This window comes from Pinus tabuliformis, chromosome 4_1 (assembly GCF_031772625.1).
Source record: "Pinus tabuliformis cultivar Carrire ecotype Pingquan chromosome 4_1, CPIR1, whole genome shotgun sequence".
In the NCBI taxonomy this organism is placed as follows: Eukaryota; Viridiplantae; Streptophyta; class Pinopsida; order Pinales; family Pinaceae; genus Pinus; species Pinus tabuliformis.
The window spans coordinates 430,719,027-430,744,798 of NC_142303.1; the positions used below are offsets into that span (position 1 = coordinate 430,719,027).

At 37.1% G+C, this 25,772-nt stretch overlaps 1 protein-coding gene across 18 annotated transcripts in view; it reads left to right on the forward strand.

Annotated features, from left to right (window-relative positions):
* LOC149176135 (protein ANTI-SILENCING 1-like) overlaps positions 1–25,772 on the forward strand; it is a 132,506-nt gene that overhangs the window by 83,620 nt on the left and 23,114 nt on the right. For all 18 annotated transcript variants that reach the window (XR_016258055.1, XR_016258056.1, XR_016258057.1 and 15 more), the window contains one exon: positions 14,863–14,955. Coding sequence is in view for 7 of the 18 variants with exons in the window: in XM_089419896.1 (XP_089276022.1) it covers positions 14,863–14,955 (93 nt within the window). In the remaining 11 variants the exon portion in view is untranslated. The remainder of the gene's footprint in view (positions 1–14,862; positions 14,956–25,772) is intronic.

The following is a 25,772-nucleotide window of genomic DNA, read 5'->3' on the forward strand; positions in this document are numbered from 1 at the left end:
AGTAATTCAATGAACCACTATAAAAATGTGAGCCTCATAAAATAATGTGAGCCAATGTTAATGCTAACCACTTAAGATTTATATTGAGCCACTGTATGGAGAGCGAATCACATAGTATATAGCGAGGATGTGTGTGATCGAATTCCACATTTGGAGATGGATCGATCCCCTTTTCATACACATTCAAGACGCCTTCAAAGGTCAAGCCAACTTAGGGTTTAGGAGGGAAATACTTGTATTTGAATTTGTTCAATAATATTTAAATATATATTTCTTTAATGATTGCTTTCCACATTAATAATAATAAGAGGAGTGCCCAACACATTAATATTAATATTACTTTTATCCATTTGAATTTTCCTTTGGGGCAAGGGGGATTCTCATGGGAAATTCATCCCATAGCTGCCCAAATTTCAACAGTCTATGACATCATGAGTTTTTGGAAAGTTTCTATTACCCTACTGATTTTTAGGCCATTACACATTTTTGGTAGATGCTCAAGGGTGAAGTCATTGGCTACAAAATGGATGTGTTAAAATGAGAATTACCCTATTAAGATTTCTCAATTTCATGCTTTGGTCTCCCCCATTTTTGTTTTTACACAGACGAACATGGATAGGAATTCACATAATAATATGGAAGAGTGGATTCATTCATTAATTAGATCATGGGATTTCTCATTAATAGTAGGAGAAGAGTATATTACATAACTTCCAAATGCCTAACCACTAACTACTATATTAATTACAACCTTAAATGCCTCATTATTACATCAATTTATCAATGAGAATTTTACTATGTATGTAAGTCCTAAACATGTCTGATATGACCAATATCTCAAATACCTTCCCAGAATGGTCATTTTACATGTTTGTTAAAAAAATAAAAAGGCAAAAGCTTTGGACGAGCAAGGTATCTACAGTTCACACATGATAAGATCTTTAAGATAGTGACTAAAAGTGAATTGTATTTGATAGGTTGATGAAGTGAAATTTACCAGTGTTGCGAACATCGTGATCGAGATTAAATTGGTGAGGGGAAATATCGTAAAAATCGGGAAAAAATCCGAAAATACAAAAATATTCATTTTTTTTCAAAATTTTTAATATCTAAAGCGTCAACAACTTAAAATAAGATACATTGACACATAAATATGATAAAAGAACTAATATATAAGATGTGTAATATCATTTCTAGTGCTACATCACACATCATAGTGAATCATGTCCTGAATAGTAAGTCTTGACTCCCGAGTCCCAACTCAGCCTCAGAATACCAACAAAAAATATAATAATGTATCTCATATCATGAGTCATAATGTCATATACAATGACATGAACCAAATAACTAATACTACTGATTTCCTCTGCCCCTCTTGCGAGAAAATGCAATAGCTTTCCCTTTCCCTCTAGATGTAGATGCCGGTGGAGTTGGTAGTGGACTCTGCTGTGCTCTAGAAGCTGAAGAACTAGGGTCTATAGGAGGTAGACCACGTCCTCTAATGGTGGCAGGGGTAGCTTGGGTAGGTTGTGTCATCTCCTCCTCTTGTTGCTCCTCCTCGTCCTCCACCCCCTCTATGCCTTCCACTACCTCTTGCTCTAACCAATCATGGACAGACTCCATGAGAGGCTTCTCGTTCTCCACCCTCCATGCAGCAGTGGTGTCAATCCCATCCAATGAGATGGCCTCCATATTAGGTGTCCTCTCAAGTTGCCTCACTCACAATCGAAGATTGTAGTAGACATAGACCATGTCATTAAGTCGTTGGGACTCCAACCTGTACAAAGATCATAAAACAATAATTATAAAAAAAATATTATTTAATGAATTCAAAAATTAATTGGAAATTTGGAATATTTTAAGTTTTAAGTTTAACTTGTTGTGCTTCTTGTTGTGTATTTTTTCAAATACACTCTAGCTGTGCTCGCATCCTGAGGAGCTACATGTTTGGCTGAGGATACGAATGGCAAGCTTTCGTAGATGGGGTACTCTAGCACCATAGCTTCTCCACCATGCATCTACAACAAAATTACAAATAAGATAAACTTAAGAAAAAAATGAAATTTGAAAGTTGAAGCAAAGTATGAAGTTATGAACTTGAAGAGACAATGAAATTTGAAACAATCTAAAAAATACATGGCATTTTAGTCTTCGTATCAACCACAACCATCTCAAAGCTAAATGTGCCACCTGCCATTCTGTATATCTCCATTTCTTTGGAGATTTCTGCACGTTTTGCTAGAGATGGCACGGTCCTCTGAACACAGGTGAAGAATCAATCCATGATCTCAACATCAAATAAGAACCCACAGGGGTAAGAAAATGCGGGGTTCAGGGAGATCCTTGCAGCATGAATGGGAAGATGGAGTGTGTTGTTCCATTGTTCATCAATCACTTCCCATAGGAGGAGTTGCTTTTGAAACCCCTCATCTCCCTTATCATCATAGTAGGCCCGAATGGATTCTTTGGCCTTGTCCATGGCCTCATACAAGTAGCCCATTGTGGGCTTGTCAACATCAACTAATCGAAGAACCTTTACCAAAGGTTCAATAATGCTGCACGCCTCATGCACTCTCGCCCAGAAGTTTTCCTGGTATGAAACTAATCTGCATATGGCCTCTTCCTCTACTTTGGGGTTAAATGTCAAAGCACACCACTCATCTAAAAGAAACATTCTTTTCACATTCCACATAGAATTCAAGAGGGATTGAAGAGATATGAAACTGGTGGCAAACCGTGTAATAGCGGGGCACACCAACTCCTTTTTGTTGGTGAATTTTCTCAGCAAATGAAGTACAAATGCATGATTGTATATAAGTTTTGTAATGCCTTTTGATGACTCAACAATATCTTTGACAAAGGAAAATTTTCTTATGTCCTCCAACATAAAATCATTCTAATATGCAACACAAGGTGTCCAAAATAAAGTAGGATGCCTCTCCATAAGCATCTTGCCAGCAACAACATAATTTGCAGCATTGTCCGTTATGACTTGGACAACATGTTCTACACCCACCTCCAAAATAAACACATCCAAAAAATCACATAATAATTTTGCATCTTTGATATGTGCAGATTTATCAACAGATTTCATGAACGTTGTCCCCTTGGGACAATTAACCAAGAAGTTTATAAGGCTTCTCCCCTTTTGATCGGTCCAACCATCTGACATCAGAATGCAATCCCGTGTGTGCCCATGATACCCTAAACTCCTCCAATCTTTTGGTGCAGTCAACCTTTTTATTTTGAAGAATGCGACCTCTAAAGTCATCTTAAGAAGGGATTTTTTTACCCTGGGCCAATAATTGCAATAACATCAACAACAGGCTGGAAAAATGGATTATTCCTTGCAACGCTAAAAGGAATATCACTCCAAAGGAGAAACTTGCCTAACAACTTGCCAGCTTCTTCTTTCTCCTTTTTTTTAAGCATTGAAGAGATAGATGGTTGAGAACCAGTCATGGTTCTAGGAACAAAATATGATGAGGTCGCAATAGGTTTGGTTGTAGATATTGATGCTGATGTAGAACCAGTGCCACTTTCATATTGACCTCCTAACACTCTCCCTGCTAGTTGCTTCCTTAGATCTGACTTGGACAGTTTGGCTTGCTCTAATTCTTTCAATGATCTGAGGGCTCTTTGGATGATTTCCAGAGTTGTATTTTTGCAAGGCCCTACCTCATGTCCAGGGATTTTTGCAAGGTGATACTTCAATCTATAAACCCCCCTGTCATATGATCCCCACACAACTTGCAACACAAGTTTGATCTATCAAACCCTCCATCAGGTTCACCAAATTTCCATAGAGGGTTCAATTTCCTTGGCTTGTTTGTAACTTGGTTGAACTTTTGAGTTTTAATGTAAGATGAAGTTTGAAGTTGAAACTTGAACCTATGGCACAAGAAGAATTGCAAGTTAAAAAAAAAAAAAATACATACATGACACAACACATTGAATTTTTGACAAAAAATAAAACCTCAACTCAATCCAACAATAATAAAAAAAATGCACATTCAAACCCAAACAAAAATGATGCAAAAGAAATAGAGAACAAGAAGAAATTAAACTAATAAATCTAACAATGAAGTTTTTGCAGTTTTGACCAAAGTGAACCCTCTCCACTCTATGCAACAAAAATGAAAAAACACAATCAAATCCACTGAAAAATCATTGATAATCAATGGGTCATAGAAAGCCAAGCAAAAACAAGAAAAAAAACAAAAAAAAGGCCAAATTTGGTGCCCATACCTGGAAACCACGGTTTGCCGAAGAAATTTGGTTCAAACATGAATTTTTTTTCCTTGGGATGCTAAAATCTTTTGTTTTTCTCCTCTGCCTTAATAGTCGCCTTCCTCTCCTCCTCATCTCTCAAACAAGCCCGCTGTTTGCAAAAAATGACAAATAAAAACCAAGAATTCGCTTTTAAAATGCGCTGTTCTGGAGCCGCACGATGTTTTCCTGTCGAATCGTGATTTTTTGGAAAAAATTGCTATTTTTCCGAAATAAAAAAATGCCTTAAAAATCGTCCGATTTTATCGGCAAGTCGCGATTTTTTGAAAACATAGCGATTAAATCGCGATGTTTGCAACACTGCAATTACATGACTGCCCTTTTGTCTGACCATTGACTTATTGGCCATATGAGAGCCAATGTTGGCTGAACAGTCAGCCTTTCCACCATTGACATAGAACCTGGTTTGTTCATTGAACTCATATTCTCTGCTTTTTTGCAGTTCAACATATCAAAAGTTTTTTGGTTGTTTCTCTTACGAAGCACCATCTCTTTTGACCAATTCATCCTCACCCTGTCCAAAATTCTTCTTATGAATTACAACAAATAATGCATAATATGCCTACTCTTGGCCTTCTCATTTTTGCTGATTTTGACTTGTTTCATCAGCAGCATCAATTGGGGTCTTATTTCTTCAACTGTGTCACTTGACAACTCTTTGGCCTAGGCATTATGGTTTGAGTTTTTTGGGTGAAAATACCTCCATTTTTTTACTGAACAATCTTGCATTCTCAACTTCTATCAACCTGAATAAACTTTGTTCATCCACACCCATAGCAATCAATGATCATCTTTTTGCTATTCTTGTCAACAACAAAACACTTATTATTGCTGAAACCTATATATACACGTGGGTTATTCTTAATTATACTACTCGTCGAAAGTAGAATTTTCTCCAAACAAGACATTTTTAGCAATCAATGATCATCTTTTTGCTATTCTTGTCAACAACAAAACACTTATTATTGCTGAAACCTATATATACACGTGGGTTATGCTTAATTATACTACTTGTCGAAAGTAGAATTTTCTCCAAACAAGACATTTTTAATCATTACCTTCTTATCTGTTTGTTAAGTAGGAATTGTCTAGATGCTCCTGAATCAATGTACCAATCATTGTTGCTGCTTCTTAAGTCCTTGTATTTCATCATGAATGCATAGATCTCCACCTCTTCCTTGTGTTTGATCACATTAGCAATTTTCTTTTTTTGGATTGACCATCTTAAGAATGCTCTTCGCTATACTTTTCATCCCACAATGATCTTGCAAAATCGGCTTATATGACCTAATTTGCTGCACTAAAAGCCTTTGACAGCTTTTCTATGTTTACATTACTCTATTTCCATCATTTTCTTTGTTTTTGTTTGCTATATTTGCTCTGAAACTTCATTGCAAGTACCAGCTCTTAAGACTCCACTGCTATTCCCCAATTGTTTTCTCCATCTGTCTTGCTGCAAGAGTTTAGTGCTTTAACTACTGTACTAGTAATGTTCAAGGTCTCATAACTATTTGCATAGGGAAAAATCAAACTTTTCAGAGTTATAACCACCATCTCTTCTTTTTCCATCATCCTTTCAGTTGACCTCTAATATCCTTGATTTTTAACAAATGATTTTGCAAGGAGTTAGATGAATCCATTGTTAGGAGATAAGGGTCACTATCTAATAAAGTGACGTTATGAGTTTAACATATGTTAATGTTCGTTTTTTGTGTAAATTAATCTATCCCACATTCATAAGTCCAAATGATTTGGTTAGGGAACAATTATAGATAAGGAGGTAAATTCCATTGTAATAAATGGATTAGACTATTAGTAGTTCATTGATAATATCATATGGTGTTATTGTGAGTATTTTCCTTTGAGCTTAGTTATGTGACTCAACCTCATCTACGCTTTCTTCATTTAGTGATCTAGCTCATTTTTGTAATACGGTATCAAAGCATGGAGGAGTCTATGAGTCTGAAGCCATATCAAGAGTTTTGGGCCTTTGATAGACAAGGTTTCCACCTTTGTGACTTCAATGTTTGAAAGCCATAGAGAGATTTATCAATAGTTAATAGCCTTTGAAAGACAAGGTTTCCGCTTTTGCATCTTCCACAATTTGAGTACCATGGAGTTTGTGCGAATGTGAAGACATAGGGACTGTTGTTGATAGAGACAGATCGAGGGATTGCTAGCATGACACATGAAAGAGCCAAAAGGGGCTTAGGTCATTCACAGCCAAGATCAATTTAGAGGATTTTGAGCATAGTCTGTTCTTGCTTGTATTGATGCCCATATTTACAGATCCAGAACAATTGGTTGCTCGACCTGAGATGACATTCTACTCAAGAAACGGTTGTAGTAGATTAGCTACAGAAAATGGGTCACACAGCTTGGAATTGTAGATTTCAAGCCAATGACATTCTAAAGGGAAGAGCCAAAGACAAATCACATGTAGCAAATATAGCCATAATTGAAGATCTACTAGATGTTAGCAATGGTGATAATATCATTAAAGAAAGGACATTTGATGCATTTGAAGAAGCCCACACTTTGAAGATAAGAAAGGATTTAGTTAGATATAACTTAGCATGGATGGATGGTTGCCTACATGGTTTGAGAGTTTGTGAATCTTGGGAATTACTCCCTTTTGATGGTCATGAGACAACTTAATGGAGCACTATTGATGTAGCTCAACATGGATGGTAGCACTATTAATGATTTGCTTAGTGAGCAATGAGATGTAAAGAGGTGAATTCTATTGTAATAAATGTGCCATTTATTCACTAAGATTATCATATTACGTCATCGTTGTAGAAAAACTGAATTTAGGTGCAACCTGGTTTCAAGTTGATGAAGTAACTTCAAGTTTAATGCCCAGCCCAAAATATTTCATGCAGCTGTCATAAACATGAATATTTTCAAACTTAAAACACATGAACCTACGCTACTCACTTCTGCTGAAAATAACACAAGAAACCCACAAATTTAACAGAGGCGTTTTTGGTCAAATGACCCTGGAAAAATCCCCAGGGGAAAGCCAGTAAGAGAGAGAGGAAGAGTTTTTATTTCTCAGAGAAATTTTACAGCAGTCAAATTAACAATAAATACAATTTATCCCCCTTGGAAATTGTGCCCATGTTGTTGGAAGTAGTGCTTCCATGTGTATGATGTGATTTACAGGTTGTCGTTGTGAGTCCTGAGGTGATTATCTAGAAGCTGTTGTTTCCTACGTGTGTGAGTTGCATCTGAGTCATTGTGAGCCATAGATCCACTTTCGTAGGATCTAGACTTGTTGAAGTCAGTGACTTATTTCCTTTATATATGGAATTGTTGTGATCAATAATATATCAAGGGAGTGATTTGTGTCGTGTAATCGCTCTCTCAATCTCTTTCAATCTTTCTAATATGGTATCAGAGCCATAAGACTGAGATTAGTGAAGCTCAATTCATTATGTGGTTGCTTCTATTTATTTTGTGGATCCAGCATTGAGTCTTCCTATTTCCCCGGATGGCGTAGGAACCAATAACTTGGATTGGCCGAATCATGAGCTTACAATGGCTTGGATCATTCTCTGTGACTAGAGATTTGTCTATCTGAATACGTGAGTCTTTGACTGGGCCGACTCTCTCGTTGTAAGCAGAGAAGATCATTCGAGCAAGTAGCTGCGTAGGACGTTACACCTGTTGCTGTGAAGGCCTAACTGCTGGTTTATTTATCTCTTCAAAGTGATCTGTGTCCATGCAGATTCACTGTACCACAAAATAGCGTCAAGATCTGCAGCGTAAGAGTTCGGTGGCTGGGATGTACTGCTTATTGCAATTTTCTTTCCCTCCAGAGGGATCAGCCCACGATCACGTGGATTGTGACATTTTCATCCCTGCGGATTTTTCCGATTTCATCTTTGAAGTGGGATGTTGAATTTTAAATTTATAATGCATAAAACAAAAACGCTGTAGTCTGTGACAGGAATTGGGTTCGATGCTTTCATAGCAGTTCTGCCCAAATTTCAAACACCAACGCCGACACCACAACACATCGCTGGTTCCGGAGGGAGGCAAGAAAATATAGAGATTGCTGCCTTAGCGTAAAGAAGAACCAGATCTGCACTTACAGTAAAATCTCTGATCTCAAATTTGAAGAGGTAACATGGACTGTCTACCTTTAGAGAAATTTAATGGCATCAATTTTCATACATGGAAAGTTAAAGTTCAAATGCACCTTATGAATAGGGGTTTGTGGAGTATAGTAAAAGGAACCAAAAAAGCTCCTATTGATCCCAAGCTCTTAGTTGATTGGGAAAAGATAGAAGACAAGGCTAAAGCTATAATTGGATTAGGTCTTTCAGATTCTCAGCTGCATTTGATTGATTTAGCAAAATCATCTAATGAAATTTGGGAGCATGAGTAAACTATTTGAAGAAGAGGCTATGAGCGCAAAGTATTCTTTAAACTCCAGCTCATTAGTCTCGAAATGCATGATGAGACACCTCTCTCTAATCATAAAAATGAGTCGATGTCTCTTTTCAGGCAATTAGCTGAAATTGGTACCAAGTTAGATGCAGACGATGCTAAAGCAATTCTATTAAATAGTCTGTCTCCTAAGTATGACAACATTGTATTCACATTAAGTCAAATGTCCTCTCAATCATATGAAGGAATGGTATCATCACTTTTAGCTGAGAAGGGTTCAACAAAATGTTGGTGGTCAGCATGAACTCGCACTATTCTCCAAAGGCAAGATGTAAAAAACCAAGGGTTTAACAAAATGCTTCTATTGTCACAATATGGACATACGACCTGGAATTGTAGAACTTGTGCAGGGTTTCTTCTTAATGGCAAAGAAACTACAAATATGGCCAACTTGGATGACTTGTCAACATCAGATAGTGATGAAGTGCCCCCCAGAACCACCTCTTAAACTGTTCTAAAAGTAAAAGAAACTTAAGTTTTTCTGTTGTGTGTTTGTTCATGTGTCCAAGTCTGTGGTATGAGTTGAAGTTGTAGTATGCTATTATGTTGTGAAAAAATCAAATGATGCAGAACCACAAAGAACATGCCAACTATTGAACAAACTAATCTGACCTGTCGTGCTCCGGGAGCATTAGTTATAGGAAGTTCTTAAGAAGGTCAAGCTGGTGTGACCCGTCGTGCTCCGGGAGTCAGTACAGGTTATTTTGTAAGGTCAAGTTGTGGAATTGTCTGCTGAAGACATTCTGTACCTAGAATCCTATCCTAGATAACTGATGAAGGCTGCGGAGGGCTGTAGAGGCAGTTCCATAGGATGGTTCAGTATTGAGACTGACCCATTGTGCTCCGGGAGGTTGAGGAGAGTCAATTCTGTGAAATACATCAACGATGGTCTGAAGCGGTTATGTCTTAAATGAATCAAGTGGGAAGCTCGAAAGTGTGGTGAAGAAGAGAGCAGAATCCGTGAGATTTCAGAGTGCACATGAGTGCTAGCGATGAACATATCAGACAAATGTGAAAGCGATTCATATATTGTTGTAATGTGTGTTTTCTATATTTGTTACATGTAAGCATTGGGGGAGGGTGTTGGAAGTAATGCTTCCATGTGTATGATGTGATTTACAGGTTGTCATTGTGAGCTCCCGAGGTGACTATCTAGAAGTTGTTGTTTTCTATGTGTATGTGTTGTATCTGTGTCATTGTGAATCATAGATCCACTTTCTTCGAATCTTATCATCTAGAAGTTGGTGATCTACAACTACATATGTAATTTGTTACGTGCTCAATAATAATACAGTGAGAGAGTGATTTGTTGTGTGCACAATCTCTCTCTTTGCTCTCCAATTTCTAACACATATTCCCTAGTTTTTTGCTGCCTCATCTCCTCGATTTTTGTGCCCAAGCCGCCTTGGAAACTGTTGCCATCTGCTAAGCAATTTCTGCTGTACAACCCCCTAAACTTGTGCCCAGTCAACCCTTGAAAACTCTGCCCAGGTGTATGACCTGTGCATTAAATGTGCTATATCAGTTATTGATTTTTGTGCTGCTTTCTGTGCATTTATTGCTGAACAGCATCTCCAAATTCATGCTGTACCTGCTTTGATTTTCATGCTGCTCCTAGGGATTTGTGCCCTCTCTCAACTGCTGTGTGAACTGCTCTCTCTTTCTCTTGAGCTCAGCTCCTCTTGCTGAACTTCTACCCTTGGCTCTCTTTCTCCTCTTCTCCAAATCTCATGAAGAATGGTGTGTAATTTCACTCTCCCTTTCTCCTTTTATTTCACCATCTCAAGATCAACGGTCAAAACTTAATTTCACCTTGAGCCCACTTAAAACACTTGAGTAGTCCAACTTTATAAAGTTACACTCGCTGTATTAAAAGTCACATTTTAGTCATTAAATATAAAATGTCACTTTCTAACTTGCTAAAACCACTTTATAAAGTAAAGTGCATAGAGAGTGAAATATGTTCAGTCACTTCTGCATGCTAGGCACTGCCAATGCAAAAGTACCTCTCGAGCTACAAAACTACAATTGCGAGTATCTTCCTTTGAGTTTAGATATACGTTTCAACCCTATCTAGGGGTTTCTCACTTAGTGATCTAATTCATCTCATTATATCCATTTTAATTGAGAATAACATATTTTAAAGGAAAAACACTCAACCTTTGTCTGAATTTTCATGCATCTATTGTATTTTCGCCTGCGTGATACATGCATCATTACTATCTTGAACCTCGGGAAGCATCTTATTTGTTATCAAGAGCTTGATTAGCATTATTGCCTCTCGATTCTTTACATCATACTTTGCTTGGGAATTCACAATAGCCTTACTGTGCACTTCTTTTCCATATACATTTTTGTCCAAACATTTGTATTCAGATATGGCTAGCATATTCTATTTTTGCATCATCTAAATTTCTGTACATTAAGTTTTTCATTCTGTCCAATGTTATATGTGATAAACTAACCATCTTTTTGTAATTTAAATACAACAAAGAAATTTGAATTTGTTGCTAAAAGTCAACACTTTAAAGCCCTACTGCTGTATTGAATAACAATACATTCCACGAATAGTGAATTATTGCCCTGCTATTGTTTGAAAACAAAGTCGTTGTGTAGCAGTGAACTAAGAAATTTATTATAATTTGCATAATCTTATGTTCAACACTATAATAAATTTTGAGATGATAAAAAAATAGGTTCTCTTTCAAGAAGAATTTGAAACATACATGTGAGACGTCCTTTGTGACTGTTTTTGCATGCCTTTCTTTTTATTAAGTCGGCCCTAGCTAGCCCCCGCTTGATCTCTGTGCACACAATGAAATTATGGTAGGGCAGCCTCACAGTCAATTTACTTTACACAAGCAGGCATGGCTCTCCTCGCTTTATCAATTCGTTTTAGAAGTTGCGTTTACCTATCTAGGCTGGCTATTGGAGACTGTCCTGTCAATGCAACAATTGGGGTTCACGGTTTGATTCTCTTACCTTGGAATCACACAATGACTTATCAAACCCTTTTGGTGGCTCGTTAAAAATAGTTCATTTTATTTTTAATTATAGACATTGTGGTGTGAAACAGTCCCCACTTTCCTGTTTGTGGTCCCATGGATTCTTTGATTCATGACCCTCTTTGATGGCTTCCTTTGTGTCGGTTCTCTTTTTCAGGGGGTGACTTGATAGCTTGGCAGCTAGATGGCATATACACCTTTAGGCTTTTTTAAATTTCTCATGGCAGATGCATCCTTTCCATTGGCAGCAGTGGTGACTCTAGATGTTGAGTGGTGGCTCTAAATTCTAATTATTGATGGTCACAACCATTCCTCATGGACACATGATTGAGTGAGTTATCGTCCTTAGATAAAAAAAAAAACATGCTTGTAATTTCTCTATCAACTAGCAATTCCCTTGTTCAGTGTTTGTGATTGCAACCCCTTATCACCTTTCTAATCGCATCAGTCCCATAACTCCTTCACTCTTTTCCGTGGCTTCTCCTCACCAAGGCTTTGATACCATGTTTTTACACAATTGTGGATAAGAGTTTGCTTAATAATGAGAGAATAGATTCATTAATTAAATAGATGATCCAATTTGTCTTTACATAGTAGGAGAAGAGGAGTATGTTATGTAGTTGCCAAATACCTAACCATTAACTCCTTCACTCTTTTCCTTGGCTTCTCTTCACCAATGCTTTGATACTATGTTTTTACACGGTTGTGGAGAAGAGTATGCTTAATAATGAGAGAATAGATTCATTAATAAAATAGATGATCCAATGTGTCTTTACATGGTAGGAGAAGAGGAGCATGTTATGTAGTTGTCAAATACCTAGCCATTAACTACTATATTAATGACTACCTTAAGTGCCTCATTATTACATCACTTTATCAATGAGACTTCAATTGTATGTGTAAGTTCTAAATATGTCTAATTTCTAAATATGATCGATGTTTCCAACACATTTTTGTCTGCTTTCATTTCATGGCTACAACAGGTATTTCCCAGTGTTCGACGGGATGCACCCCGACGCTCACCCATGCTCTGGGGATGGGGAAACTCTCAGAGAAACGTTTCCCCATGTCCCCTTTTTGGGGAAACTCGGGGAAACTCCGGGGGGATGGGGGGTCGTAGGGGAGACGCATATGCGTCCCCCCATTTTTTTTTGTCTAATAATTTTTATAAAACATTAAAAATTAAAAAAAAAATACAAATTTAAATATATGGAAGAAAATAAAAAAAAAAAATGAAACTATCTTAAAACTTAAAATTTGTCAAAACTTGATTTTTTAAAAATAAATAAATAAATAATATTATATTAAAATGTAAAACTTAAAAAAATTAAAACAATAACAAAAATAAAGTATATTAAAACTTAAAATAATAACAAAAAGTATATTATTTTTACTTTTTGAGAAATTTATTAGTATTTCACTGCTCAGTGCTTTCTATGTTTACTTTTAGTTTAGTATTCTATGACTAGTTTAGACTTCAACATAATGTCATTGTCATTGTCATATGATGAATTTACTTTTTATCGTTTTTGAAAATTTGATGTGCATTGCATAATTTCAATTGTCTAATGATGAATTTATCAATTTAGTTTAGATGTACCTTGCATCATGCCAAATGATGAGTTTAGATGGAACATTGCATAATGTCAGATGATGGATTCAATTAGTAATTTACTTGTAGATTTACAATGCAGAAATGTCAAATGAAATCCATAAATGATAATAGTCTATTATGTAATGATGATCATATTTAGTCTTTAGATGTACATTTCATAATTACTGAGATTTTCTATTTAGTTATCGACATATTTTTGGGATTTTATTTTTATATATTAAATTTTAATAATTTATAATTTATATTTTTTTATGACTTTGACGTTCCCCGTTTCCTTGAAAATTCCTAAATTTCGGGATTACTTATATACGCCCCCTTGTGCGTATCCCGTCTCCCACGTTTCCCCGTCCCGGGAACTCGGTGGAAGATTGGTATTTCCTATCTTCTGTTGTTCTTTAAAATAACACAAATGCTGAAGATTTCTATGATTTTTTGCGATAAAATGCTTCCTTTAACCATCAATATGGAAAGTAGATGCACATGGCGTTTTATGCAAAAATGGGCTGCTTAAGCAGCCACCTCAAGCATGGTCAAAATCAGGCATGTTTACAATAAAAAATGCCCAGCATCCAAAATGAGTCTTGGGTAAATAACAAACCATGAAAGCTTCCATGATAACATAAAAAATAATAATCAATGTCCTGGCTATCGGGTCAATATCCAGACTGTAACATAAGACCAGAGTCCAGACAAGATATGTATAAAATAAAAGTTATAATTGGCTCCATTTAGCTCCATGTTTTAAAATGTCCTTTTATTGCTTTCAAGGCTGCTTTATTATTAAAATTTATGCCTTTAAAGTCCAATGATTTCCTTTCATATTACACCTTCCATTCACCATTTGCTGAATGCAGTATAGGCTTTATTCAAGAGTACATACTCCACAACTTTACACCATCTATCTTCTTGATGAAACTTGCTGCCTTTTGTATTGACGTGCCTTTATTTTCACTAATTGCTGCTGCTTGAAAGGCCCATCACAGCATGTTCAGAATTAGAGAAGTGGGTAATAGGTACTGTTTTTTACAGCCATTTATATGGCTCTATTTATCCATCATATTTCATATTTTCACAATCTTTTCATCTCGTGATGTTGCAAATATTGTTAACTGTACTAGCATATTTTCCAATAAAAGCATTCGTCTTTGCTGATACATTGTCTAAAATTCTCCTATTGCTTAAATATATGTCCCTTTTTCTACATGATATTAAGTAGCAAGAATTCCAAATTAACTTTATTTCCTTGTCAGCTGTTTCGTTAGGGATAAATTATATCTAAGATTTTATGTTCGCAATATCTACATGGAAGTCGCCTACAAGCTATCTGTCAGTGCGTGTGTGTGTGTGTGTATATATATATATATGAATTCGATAATGTAATAGAATGTTGTGCGTTTAACTTATCTTAAATGTGTCCTTGGGGATTGACAGTTTCATGAGAAGGGGGATTTATTTATTTTGTCATATTTGATGATTGCTTTCTTGGATTTCCAGCCCTGGGATGAGCGCCTACGAAAGGGATATGAGCAGAAAGCTGTTATTCGATTACAAAACTTTGATCCTTCATACACATCATCTGAGATAGAAGTACGTACTTTCTAATAAGTTTTTCTACTAGATGAAGATATTTAAATTCTTTGTATTCTCTTGTCCAGCATCGTGCCATGTCATTAATTGTCTTTGATTTTCTAATCCTCTTTCTCCGGTCAGGAAATAGAACCCTTCCATCATATATTATTAAAATAAAGATAAATCTTTAAAATTATTCTGGCTCGCTAGATTGCATGAAAAATATCATCCAAAACTACTTTGTCAATGTAAAATGCAGTTGGGAAATATTCTTTTGGTTTGCTTGAATATGAAAGCATTTAGATTCCAGAATGGACTACAAATAAGTGAATGAAGACAAGACATATCTGATACCAGGGTATATGACAGGATTTTATATTCCTTACTGATGTTTTTGCTTGTCTGAGAGAAATTTCTCTTAGAAAACAAAGTGTTATGAAGCTGAGTTTCACAGTCAAACAGTCCTTAATTGCAAATTAGTGTGTATTTGACATTCTATCACTCAAAGTTGTCCTTGGCCAATTGCAGTCCCAAAGGGATTGAATGAACACATGGGAAAAATGCCAGTGTCACCTCTCACAGTACCTTTCTTGCTTAAGGCTAGCGCTTGTTAGCCTCAGGCTAGAATTCCTAGTGATCTGAAATCTAAGATCTTAGTATGCCTTGCAAAAGACTTCGATTCTGCAAAATATAGTTGCTAAAATCTTCAAAACAGTTCAGATTTCTTGTATAAAGTACCTGAAAACAGCAAGTAAACTTGAGAACAGTTCAGATTTCTTGTATAAAGTACCTGAAAACAGCAAGTAAACTTGAGAGTTATGTACAATGGCATCTAGAAATCAGCCTTGGTAAAACGTTTGAATAAAACAAATCACTAAATCTGGATTGAAGATGCCAAGGTAGTAGCCACAATTGATCGCTACATTACAAACGACTTGTGGAGGCAGTAGGAAGTTAAGAATGCAACAATAGCTTCAACAGAGAGGATGGCCTCAAAATAAGCAATACATAGATTCTGATCATTAAAATATTGAATTTGCAAGAGTGTTGTTGTCTCATAATCCAGGTACTGTTTTTGTATTAAATGACTGTAATGAACATAGCTATATACATAACATAGATAATGATAACATAAATTAATAATCAATAATTGATGAAAGGACACATCCTATCTAAAAGACATGACCTATTAACCATTTTGACTAGTCAATGCTATAAGTATTATCATCATCTCTCATTGGCTATGAAATATATTTATTACTTGTCCTATATGGATTTTAACTTCTTATCCTTTTTAAATTGGATATTCACTAAATGAACTTTGTTCATATTTCCATATATGAACCTTGTTCATTTCATTTGGAATCTAAGATATGTTCGGATCTGGTTTTTGGCTACAATCAAGTTTCTTTCAGACTTTTCATGATCTCAAGGTCTTTGACCACATTCGGCTTTTGGTCTTATAAATTGTAGGAAATCTGCTCCAAATTGAAGATATTTGCTGCCATATATTGAAGTTTGTGAACATTGGTTGCTGCCAACAGTTTATGATACCATCAGACATCACAGTGAAATGAAGAACCAAGTAAGCCAGGAAAATAAAAGTCTATTGTAGATCCTTGGTTGGAGAAATAAGATAGAGAGAGAGCATTTATCATCTCACAATTTCCCATATGCTATTCTGTATAGGTTCGAGCAGTTGACCATAGATATGCTGTCTTCAGCTATCAATTTTCATAGTGCAACCAACAAACATATGCACCTGGCACTGCAAATTCTGCTCTATATTAGTGATTTGGCTTGACCGTCTACCATTTATCTGTACACTACCCATTTTGCCTCTGTCAAGCACCTGCAATCTTGTACCTTTCCACTATAGAAATTAAGAATTCAAATGCTAATGTGGCTGCTGTGGGAAGAAGGTTGAATGGGGAGGGTGATGCAGTGGTCAAAACAACTGTTGCAACCCTCCAAAATGATAAATATTTAGGAGGAATAAATTAAGGTTTGAAAAAAGGTTAAAGGCCACATTAAAAAGGAAAATTATTCTACTCACTGTATAAAGTTTTATTGTAATGAAAGTAGTGATATGTATATATATCAATTGGTGAAAAAGAAACGTTCGAGTTTGGAAGGAGAAAAGATATATGAAGGAAGAGATAAGGGTATTATCTAAATGTAATTTAGTTATGTGGAAAAGTTGAAAGAAATCTTAATAATGAATTTTATTAGGGAGACAGATTTCTTTTCTATAAAGGTCTTCCAAACTCATGTATTAATACATAAAAATGTATTCAAGAAAAAAGATATCACATCATTATTGGTGTAAACTGTGAGAAAAATTACATCAATGCTGACTTCGCAAATCAATTATTAATTGGAAGGCCTAGTATAATATATATTTTTTTTTGGTGAAAAGCAATATGAAATTTAGGACTTACAAGTAGCTATCAATTGATATAAATTCATATTCAAATTCAGTGTTATGCCTATGTTCGATAGGTCATAATTCTTGGTTCAATCTAGCTAAAACACTAAGTACCTTCATCTTAAACATGAAGAATAATTTTTGACATTCTCCTATATGAAGAAGGTAACATCACAAAATATTACAATGAGATCAAGTTTAGTGGCACCATCATCCAAAGTCCTCAAGGATGTATTTGGAGTGATCCTTCAAGATTACTAGTAGTTAATTCAATGTTGAAAATGTAACTAGCAAGGCCTTCTGGCTTGTACCTTAGCCAATGAAGACCATGAATTGTCCTCATGAGTTACACTTTAGTTAGGATGAGTTATATCCAGTTTACTAGAATAATCATAAAGTTATCATGTGTAGAGTTGGAGCTTCAGTTAAGTGGAAGTCTTCATTGGTTTGACTACAAAACGAGGTGGTAGTTAGCCGTTCAGTTAGAGCGAGTTAGTCTTCAGTCTTGATTGAAGAAAGAGCAAGTTAGATCTCCAGTGTTGATTGGAGAGAGCACGCGTTAACAACTCCAATGATGAATGGAAGGAGAGTGAGTAACACTCAATTAACTCTCCATCACAACTCAAATTTTAAATTTGGAACATGGCCTTTTTGCATGTTTGAATTGGGCCTATAAAGGAAGGACGTAGGCATAAGGAATAAGCATTGTTTTTCTCACAAGTTTGTGAGAGAAAGAAACTCACGAGTTTGTGAGAAGAGCCTTGATTGTGGAGGGCGCAGAGAACTTGTTTCCCAAGAAATAGGAAGAACAAGTGCTTAAGTATATAGGAGTTGGTTGTGTGTAGGAAGGAGTTGGGGTCCTAAGAAATAGGGGCTGAAGTGCGCTAGGAAATAGGGTCTGAAGTGCACTAGGAAATAAGAGATCAACACAAGGAATAAAGATGCTAGGTGCACAAGGAAGGAGGAGCAAAATTGAGGCAAGACAATAGTGTTTGTAGAGAAAGTCAAGGAGGCAATAGAGGATTGGTTGCAAGCTAGAGGGCCGAGATCAAGCAGTGATCTAGGCCAACCGAGATTATTCGTATCAGTTGAGATTTGTAAGTACATCAAAACGCTTTCTCAAGTGAGACAATTTGCTTTGTAATAGATTCAATTGCTTCATGACAATCAATAAAATAACCACCCCAAGCATGCACGTTTTCCATGTTGGGTTTCCTGAGAAAAGTGTGTCAATTTGTGTGATGTGTTTTTATTTGTAACAACCCTATTTCTCATCCTTATGTACACAATGTAAGTAATTTTAAAATAAAATTAAAATGGGCTGAGCCGAAGGGACACAGATTCCAGAGTTGAGGAGGTGGCTTGCTTGGGATGTGTAAGGTTTCCTTATGCAGGGAATTTGGACTGTTTGGACAACCACTAAAGGCTGGTGGGTGTGCCTTTAATAAATAGGTTTCTGAATTAAAAATGGGCTGCAAAGAGAAGTACACAAGCCATGTTTCTTGAGAACCACAACAAGGCAAAAAGGACAAGAAATTTATGAAGACTAGACATTTTTGCAAGGCAACAAGGACGAGATAGTAAATGCCAATGCAAAAGAGAAAGCAACAAAGGAAAAGAGGGGTTTCAACCTTATGGAGACATCATTCCTCATTCATTAATTCAAGCATATTGGATCATTTGTTCAACATTCAACAAGAAAGCAGCGGTAGAGCTTAGAAGAAGGGGACGAGTTTTTTGGTTAGCGGGGGTTTGAAAGAAAATATTTAGGAGAGGAGGAATTGTCTCTTGAGTCCCCATGACCCATAGGGTGGAGATTACCTTTCTCATAAATTCTTGAGGGTTGGGGTGGAGAAATTACTCTTGGAATTTTTTTTGAAAGTTTATGAGAAACTCGTTACTGTTTATTGACTTTGTTTTGGTTCTAGACTCCGTGTATTTGTGGTGGAACTATAGTACCTTATGCACTGGTTGTGCTACAACTCTGTTGGGGGAAAGAGAGATAGCAGGATCTCTGGATCCTAGTTTATCTGTTGGCAGTGTTTGAGTCCCAAGAAAGACCCCTCAATCTTTGGAATTTGGCTTGGGGGTGACAATTGCAAGTGAGATTCGCTGCAACTATCTATGGTTGGGTGGAGAGCCCTTTTCCCAGACTCAGTTTCCCTGAAATCACAAGATAAGTGCTCTCTTTTGCATTTGTTTAACTGACAATGCATGTATGTGTTTACATTTACGCATGGAAATGGTGCCTATAATTATAATGAACATGGGTTGCGTTTATGAATTAAAATGATGTTGATAAATGTATTGAACATGTGTTGTATTGTGCTTTGTGAAATGTATTCCAGTGTTGTTAATAACATATATCAGATAACATAATGTGCAAGGTAGAAAAGTGTTGAAATGGTTCATGGTCTTGAACCAGACTACGACATAATAAATAATAAAGAAGTCACAAGTTAAAGGCATCAAAATGGTTCATAAGAACTAGATTCAACCATTACAATATTTAGTATATGAACCCTTCCATTACTGAGTAAAAAGTTACAAAGGAGACACCCTGTTTGACAGGGTCTGTGTCTGCACACACACACACACACACACACATATATGTTTCTATTTTGTGAATAAGTTTATGAGGCATGTGTTATTTCTCTTTTAACTGTAATAACTTGTGACTCTATGTTAGAGGCTTCTCAGCGTTGCATTTTCATTGGTGCTGGGGTTCAACAAGCGCCACAATGTTGCTGGTCAAGGCATTGCAAGCCTTAGGGTGCCCCTTAACTTACAGATAATTGGGGATTGCTAATCTACTTAGGGGCCTTTTGGTATTTTATAACTCCCATAGACTTGGGAGGATCAGTTTTGTGCTAAGCTTAGCAGGGGTAGCGTCGGCAGGTGCCTTAGTAAGTCACCACAGTGATTATTGAATGCTGGAGCAAATCTTGATGATTGCAGAGCCATTGTGGTCGAGCCATGGCTGAAGAGACCTACCAAAGGCGATAGGCACAAAAAGGCAAATAAGCTTTGGTGATATCCACCGATAATGAAATCGAGGGCGTCGTTGAAGATCTGATAAGTTCTCTTTGGATGGGCCAAGGCAAAGATCAAATTGGAGGAGTGTCGCGACGAAGGAGGGCAGAGACTGAAACTTATAATGTAGTTGACTAGCCTTATCCTTCAACTTGGCAGAAACCTAGCCATGGAGGCTTGATATTGGCGTGCCTAGATCTCCCCTATTGCGATTGGATGAAGGGAAGGTGACGTGGCCCAGAGCTTCTATCTCGGAAGCTTTAGTTGCATCGCAAAAGGGATCAACAGGGATGTTGTTATGAGGGATGCGTTGGAAGACATGCCAGCTTGACGATTACGCCATTGGTTGAGAGGTGGGCCACTTAACAAGTTGGCTTGACAGATCGATTCTTGGTCGTTCACGAGAGTGCACAAAAAGGGAAGTAGGGTGAGTTAGCATGGGGTGTCAACCGGGAGCAAAAGCCGTGCCCCTGGAAGTGTTGATTAACAACGTAAAGGAGCAACATGGCTGACGGAGCGCTGGGCCAGCTAGGCCCACCGCTCGGAGGCACAAAGGGTGGCAAGAATGTATGCGCTGGGAAGAAGTATGCAGGATGACATAAGTCAAGCTGCGTTGTCAGGACGTTCACCTCGATTGGTGGAGAGGTGGTCCCACCTTATAGGTGAGCTCGACAGTATGATCCTCGAAAAGGAAAAGAGGTGCATCAAGGAGGGCGCCAGGACCTGGGAATCAGGGGGACTTGGCACAAGCTGCGGTGGCAGTTGAAAGTTGGAGCGACGGGACAATGGGAGGAGGCGGCTATGTGGCCCCACCATACATGCAAGTTCGGTAATGAGGCCCTAATAGGTAACAAAGGAGAACAAATAGGAATTGTCAGGATGGGGAAAACGGGATGACGTGTCCCGGAAGGTCACCTCAGAGGTATAAGGAGAACTAGCGTGAAAATGTTGGGGTGACGTGGTTTGTTCGTAGCTGTTGGATTCAGCTGGGCGCAATGAAAGCACAAAAGTTGGGCAGCGATACATCTGGAGGTTGTGAAAATATAAACATCCAAGTCTGGAAATGCATAGGAATGAATTATTACTGAGATGAACCATTGGAGAACAAGTTAATAAAAGAAATTTTCTATCTCATTAGGAATCGTATTATTATACTTTTCAATTTGCTCAACACTGTAGTTTGTTTTTTAAAAAGAAAAAAAATTATAGCTCTAGGAAAGATTAAGCTGCGGCGACCTATGTGAAACTAAGGCATTAACTTGAGGACAATAAAACTGAGGAAAACACACGACATAATCAACACAGATTGTAGCGAGTGCAGAGAAATCCACAAACCCAATAAACACTTGGATTTCTAGAGTAATTGAAAGCAACTTCGGAACTAAAGAGCATTAGGAAATTCTAAAGAAAATGCCTAAGCTATTGGTCCCTTTATGATGTCAGGGCACTAAAATTATGGCTAGACGAGCAAGTAGTATTAGGGTAAACATGACGACAACCTGAGGCGAAATGGAGATAGTGTATGGACTGTCGTGAGACCAAGTCTCTGAACCACGAAGTTATATGCTAAGCTATGAGTGGTAGTCACACACAAGTATATAAAACAATGAAGAAGGTAGTTTTTCCTTAGCTATGACATTATAGCTGAAATGACAAGTAATGTACAAATTGTCACATAGAACATGCAGCTGTAAAGGAATGACATTATAGCCAAAATGACAAGTAATGTACAAAATAGTCACCTAAAACATGCAGTGGTAAAGGAATCTTTAACATTAAACAATGGACCACAACAGAGAATTGAGAAAATATCTAACCATTCCATATATTATAAACCATTTCTATATATATATATATATATATAAGAATTTTAGAAAGTTCCAATTCAATATACATGTAGTATCGACAACAACTCGAGCTCTGGGGCCTCAATTATTGAACTAATTCATATTGTATAAGTAGATATTTGAGCTATCCAGAAAGGGTCTGTGCCAATATGGCGATAATCCCTTAATTTTTTTGGCTTCCCTAGAAACACCTAAAAGAGCCATATCAGTGAAGTAATGTATCGTAGAGAGTTTTCATCATTGTTGCGAAAATCGTTATCGGAGTAAATCGGCGAGGGGAAAAAATCAGAAAAAATCGTAAAAATCTGGAAATAATCAGGGAAAAATTGTAAAATACAAAAATATTCATTTTTTTTCAAAATTTTTAATATCTAAAGCATCTACAACATAAAATAAATACATTGACACATAAATATGATAAAAGAACTAATATATAAGAGGTGTAAATATCATTTCTAGTGTTACATCACACATAGGAGTGAATCATGTCCTGAATAGTAAGTCCTGACTCTTGAGTCCCAACTCAGCCTTAAAATATCAACAAAAAATATAATAATGTATCTCATATCATGAGTCATAATGTCATATACAATGAAATGAACCAAATACCTAATACTACTGATTTCCTCTGCTCCTCTTGCGAGAAAATCCAATAACTTTCCCTTTCCCTCTAGATGTAGATGCCGGTGGAGTTGGTAGTGGACTCCGCTGTGCTTTAGAAGCTGAAGAACTAGGAGCTATAGGAGGTATACCACGTCCCCTACTGGTGGTAGGGGTAGCCTAGGTAGGTGGTGTCACCTCCTCCTCCTCCGCCCCCTCCCCCTCTACGCCTTCCACTACCTCCTGCTCTAACCAATCATCGATAGACTCCATGAGAGGCCTCTCAGCATCAACCTTCCATGCAACAATGGTTTCAATCCCATCCAATGAGATGGCTTCCATATCAGACATCCTCTCAAGTTGCTTCACCCACAATCGAAGATTGTAGTAGACGTAGACCATGTCATTAAGTCACTGGGTCTCCAACCTGTACAAAGATCATAAAATAATAATTATAAAAAAATATTATTTAATGAATTCAAAAAATTAATTGGAAATTTGGAATATTTTAAGTTTTAGGTTTAACCTGTTGCACTTCTCGTTGTGTATTTTTTCAAATACACTCCAGTTGCGCTTGGATCCTGAGGAGCTACATGTTTGGCTGAGGATTCGAATGGCAAGATTTCACCATAGCGAGTCCACCATGCATTTAGAACAAAAATACAAATAAGCTAAACATAAGAAGAAAATGAAATTTGAAAGTTGAAGAAAAGTATGAAGTTATGAACTTGAAGAGACAATGAAATTTGAAAATACCTGGCATTGTAGTCTTTCTATTAGTTACAACCATTTGAAATCCTTCTGTATATCTCCATTTCTTTGGAGATTTCTGCACGTTCTGTTGGAGATCACACCATCCTCTGAACACAGGTTGAGAATCCATCCATGATCTCAACATCAAATAAGAACCCATATGAGACGATGGAGTGTGTTGTTCCATCGTTCATCAATTACTTCTCATAGGAGGAGTTGTTTATGAAACCCCTCATCTCCCTTATCATCATAGTAGGCCCGAATGAATTCTTTGGGCTCTGCCCATGGCCTCATACAAATAGCCCATTGCGGGCTTCTCACCATGAACTAATCGAAGAAGCTTTACCAAAGGTTCAGTGACGGTGCACACCTCCTGCACTCTTGCCCAAAAGTCTTCCTGGTATGAAACTAATTTGCATATGGCCTCTCTCTCTGGTTTGCAACTCATTGTCAAAGCACACCACTCCTCTGAAAGAAACATTCTCTTCACATCCCACATAGAATTCAAGAGGGATTGAAGAGATATGAAACTGGTGGCAAACCGTGTAATGGCGGGGCGTACCAACTCCTTATTGTTGGTGAATTTTCTCATCAAGTTAAGCACAAATGCATGATTATATATAAATTTTGTAATGCTTTTTGATGAGTCAACAATATCTTTGACAAAGGAAATTTTTCCTATGTCCTCCAACCTCAAATCAATACAATGTATAGTACAAGGTGTCCAAAATAAAGTAGGATTCCTCTCCATAAGCATCTTGTCAGCAGCAACATAATTTGCAACATTGTCCGTTATGACTTGGACAACATGTTCTGCACCCACCTCCAAAATAAACACATCCAACAAATCACATAATGATTTTGCATCTTTGATATGTGAAGATGCATAAATAGATTTCATAAACATTGTTCCATTGGGACAACTAACCAAGAAGTTTATAAGGGTTCTCCCCTTTTGGTCGATCCAACCCCATCTGACATCACATCGCATCCTGTTCGTGCCCATGATGCCCTAAACTCCTCCAATCTTTTGGTGCAGTCAACCTTTTCATCTTGAAGAATGCGGCCTTTAAAGTCATCATAAGAAGAGATTTTGTACCCTGGGCCAACAGTTGCAATAACATCAACAACATGTTGGAAAAATGGATTATTCCTTGCAACACTGAAAGGAATATCACTCCAAAGGAAAAACTTGCCCAACAACTTGTCAGCTTGTTCTTTCTCATTTTTTTAAGCATTGAAGTGATAGATGGTTGTGAACCAGATGTGGTTCTAGTAACAAAAAATGATGAGGCAACTGCATGGTTGGTTGTAGACATTGATGCTGAAGTAGAACCAGTGCCACTTCCATATTCACCTTCTAACACCTTCCTTGCTAGTTGCTTCTTCAGATCTGCTTTGGCCACTCTCTCTTGCTCTAATTCTTCTAATGATCTCATGGCTCTTCGGATGATTTGCACATTTGTGTTGTTGCAGGGCCCTGCATCATGTCCAAGGATTTGCGCAAGGTGATACTTCAATCTATAAACCCCCCCTGACATATGTTGCCCACACAACTTGCAAGACAAGTTCAATCTATCAAACTCTCCATCAGGTTCACCAAATTTCCATAGAGGGTCCAGACTCCAATTTGCTTGGCATGTTTGTAACTTGGTTGAACTCTTGAGTTTTAATGTAAGATGAAGTTTGAACTTCGAAGTTGAACCTATGGCACAATAAGAATCACAAGTTACAAAGAAAAAAAAATTACATATATGACACAACACATTGAATTTTTGACAAACAAACAAAAAAAGCTCAACTCAATCCAAAATGAACTCTCTCCACTCTATGAAACAAAAATGAAAAAACACCATCAAATCCACTCAAAAATCATTGATAATCAATGAGTTATAGAAACTCAAGAAAAAGCAAGAAAAAACCAAAACAAAATGGCCAAATTTGTTGCCCATACCTGGAAACCACAATTTGCCGAAGAAATTTGATCCAAAGACAAAGTTCTCTTGCTTGGGATGCTAAAATCTCCATGCTTCCTCCTCCTCTGCCCTAGTAGACACCTTCCAGGGTTCCTCTCTTACTCAACTCTCAATCCACGCCGTTGTCTGTTCAAAATGACAAAAAAAATTCATGTTTTCCCTTGTAAAACTCGCCGTCCGTTACCCCGGCGATAACTT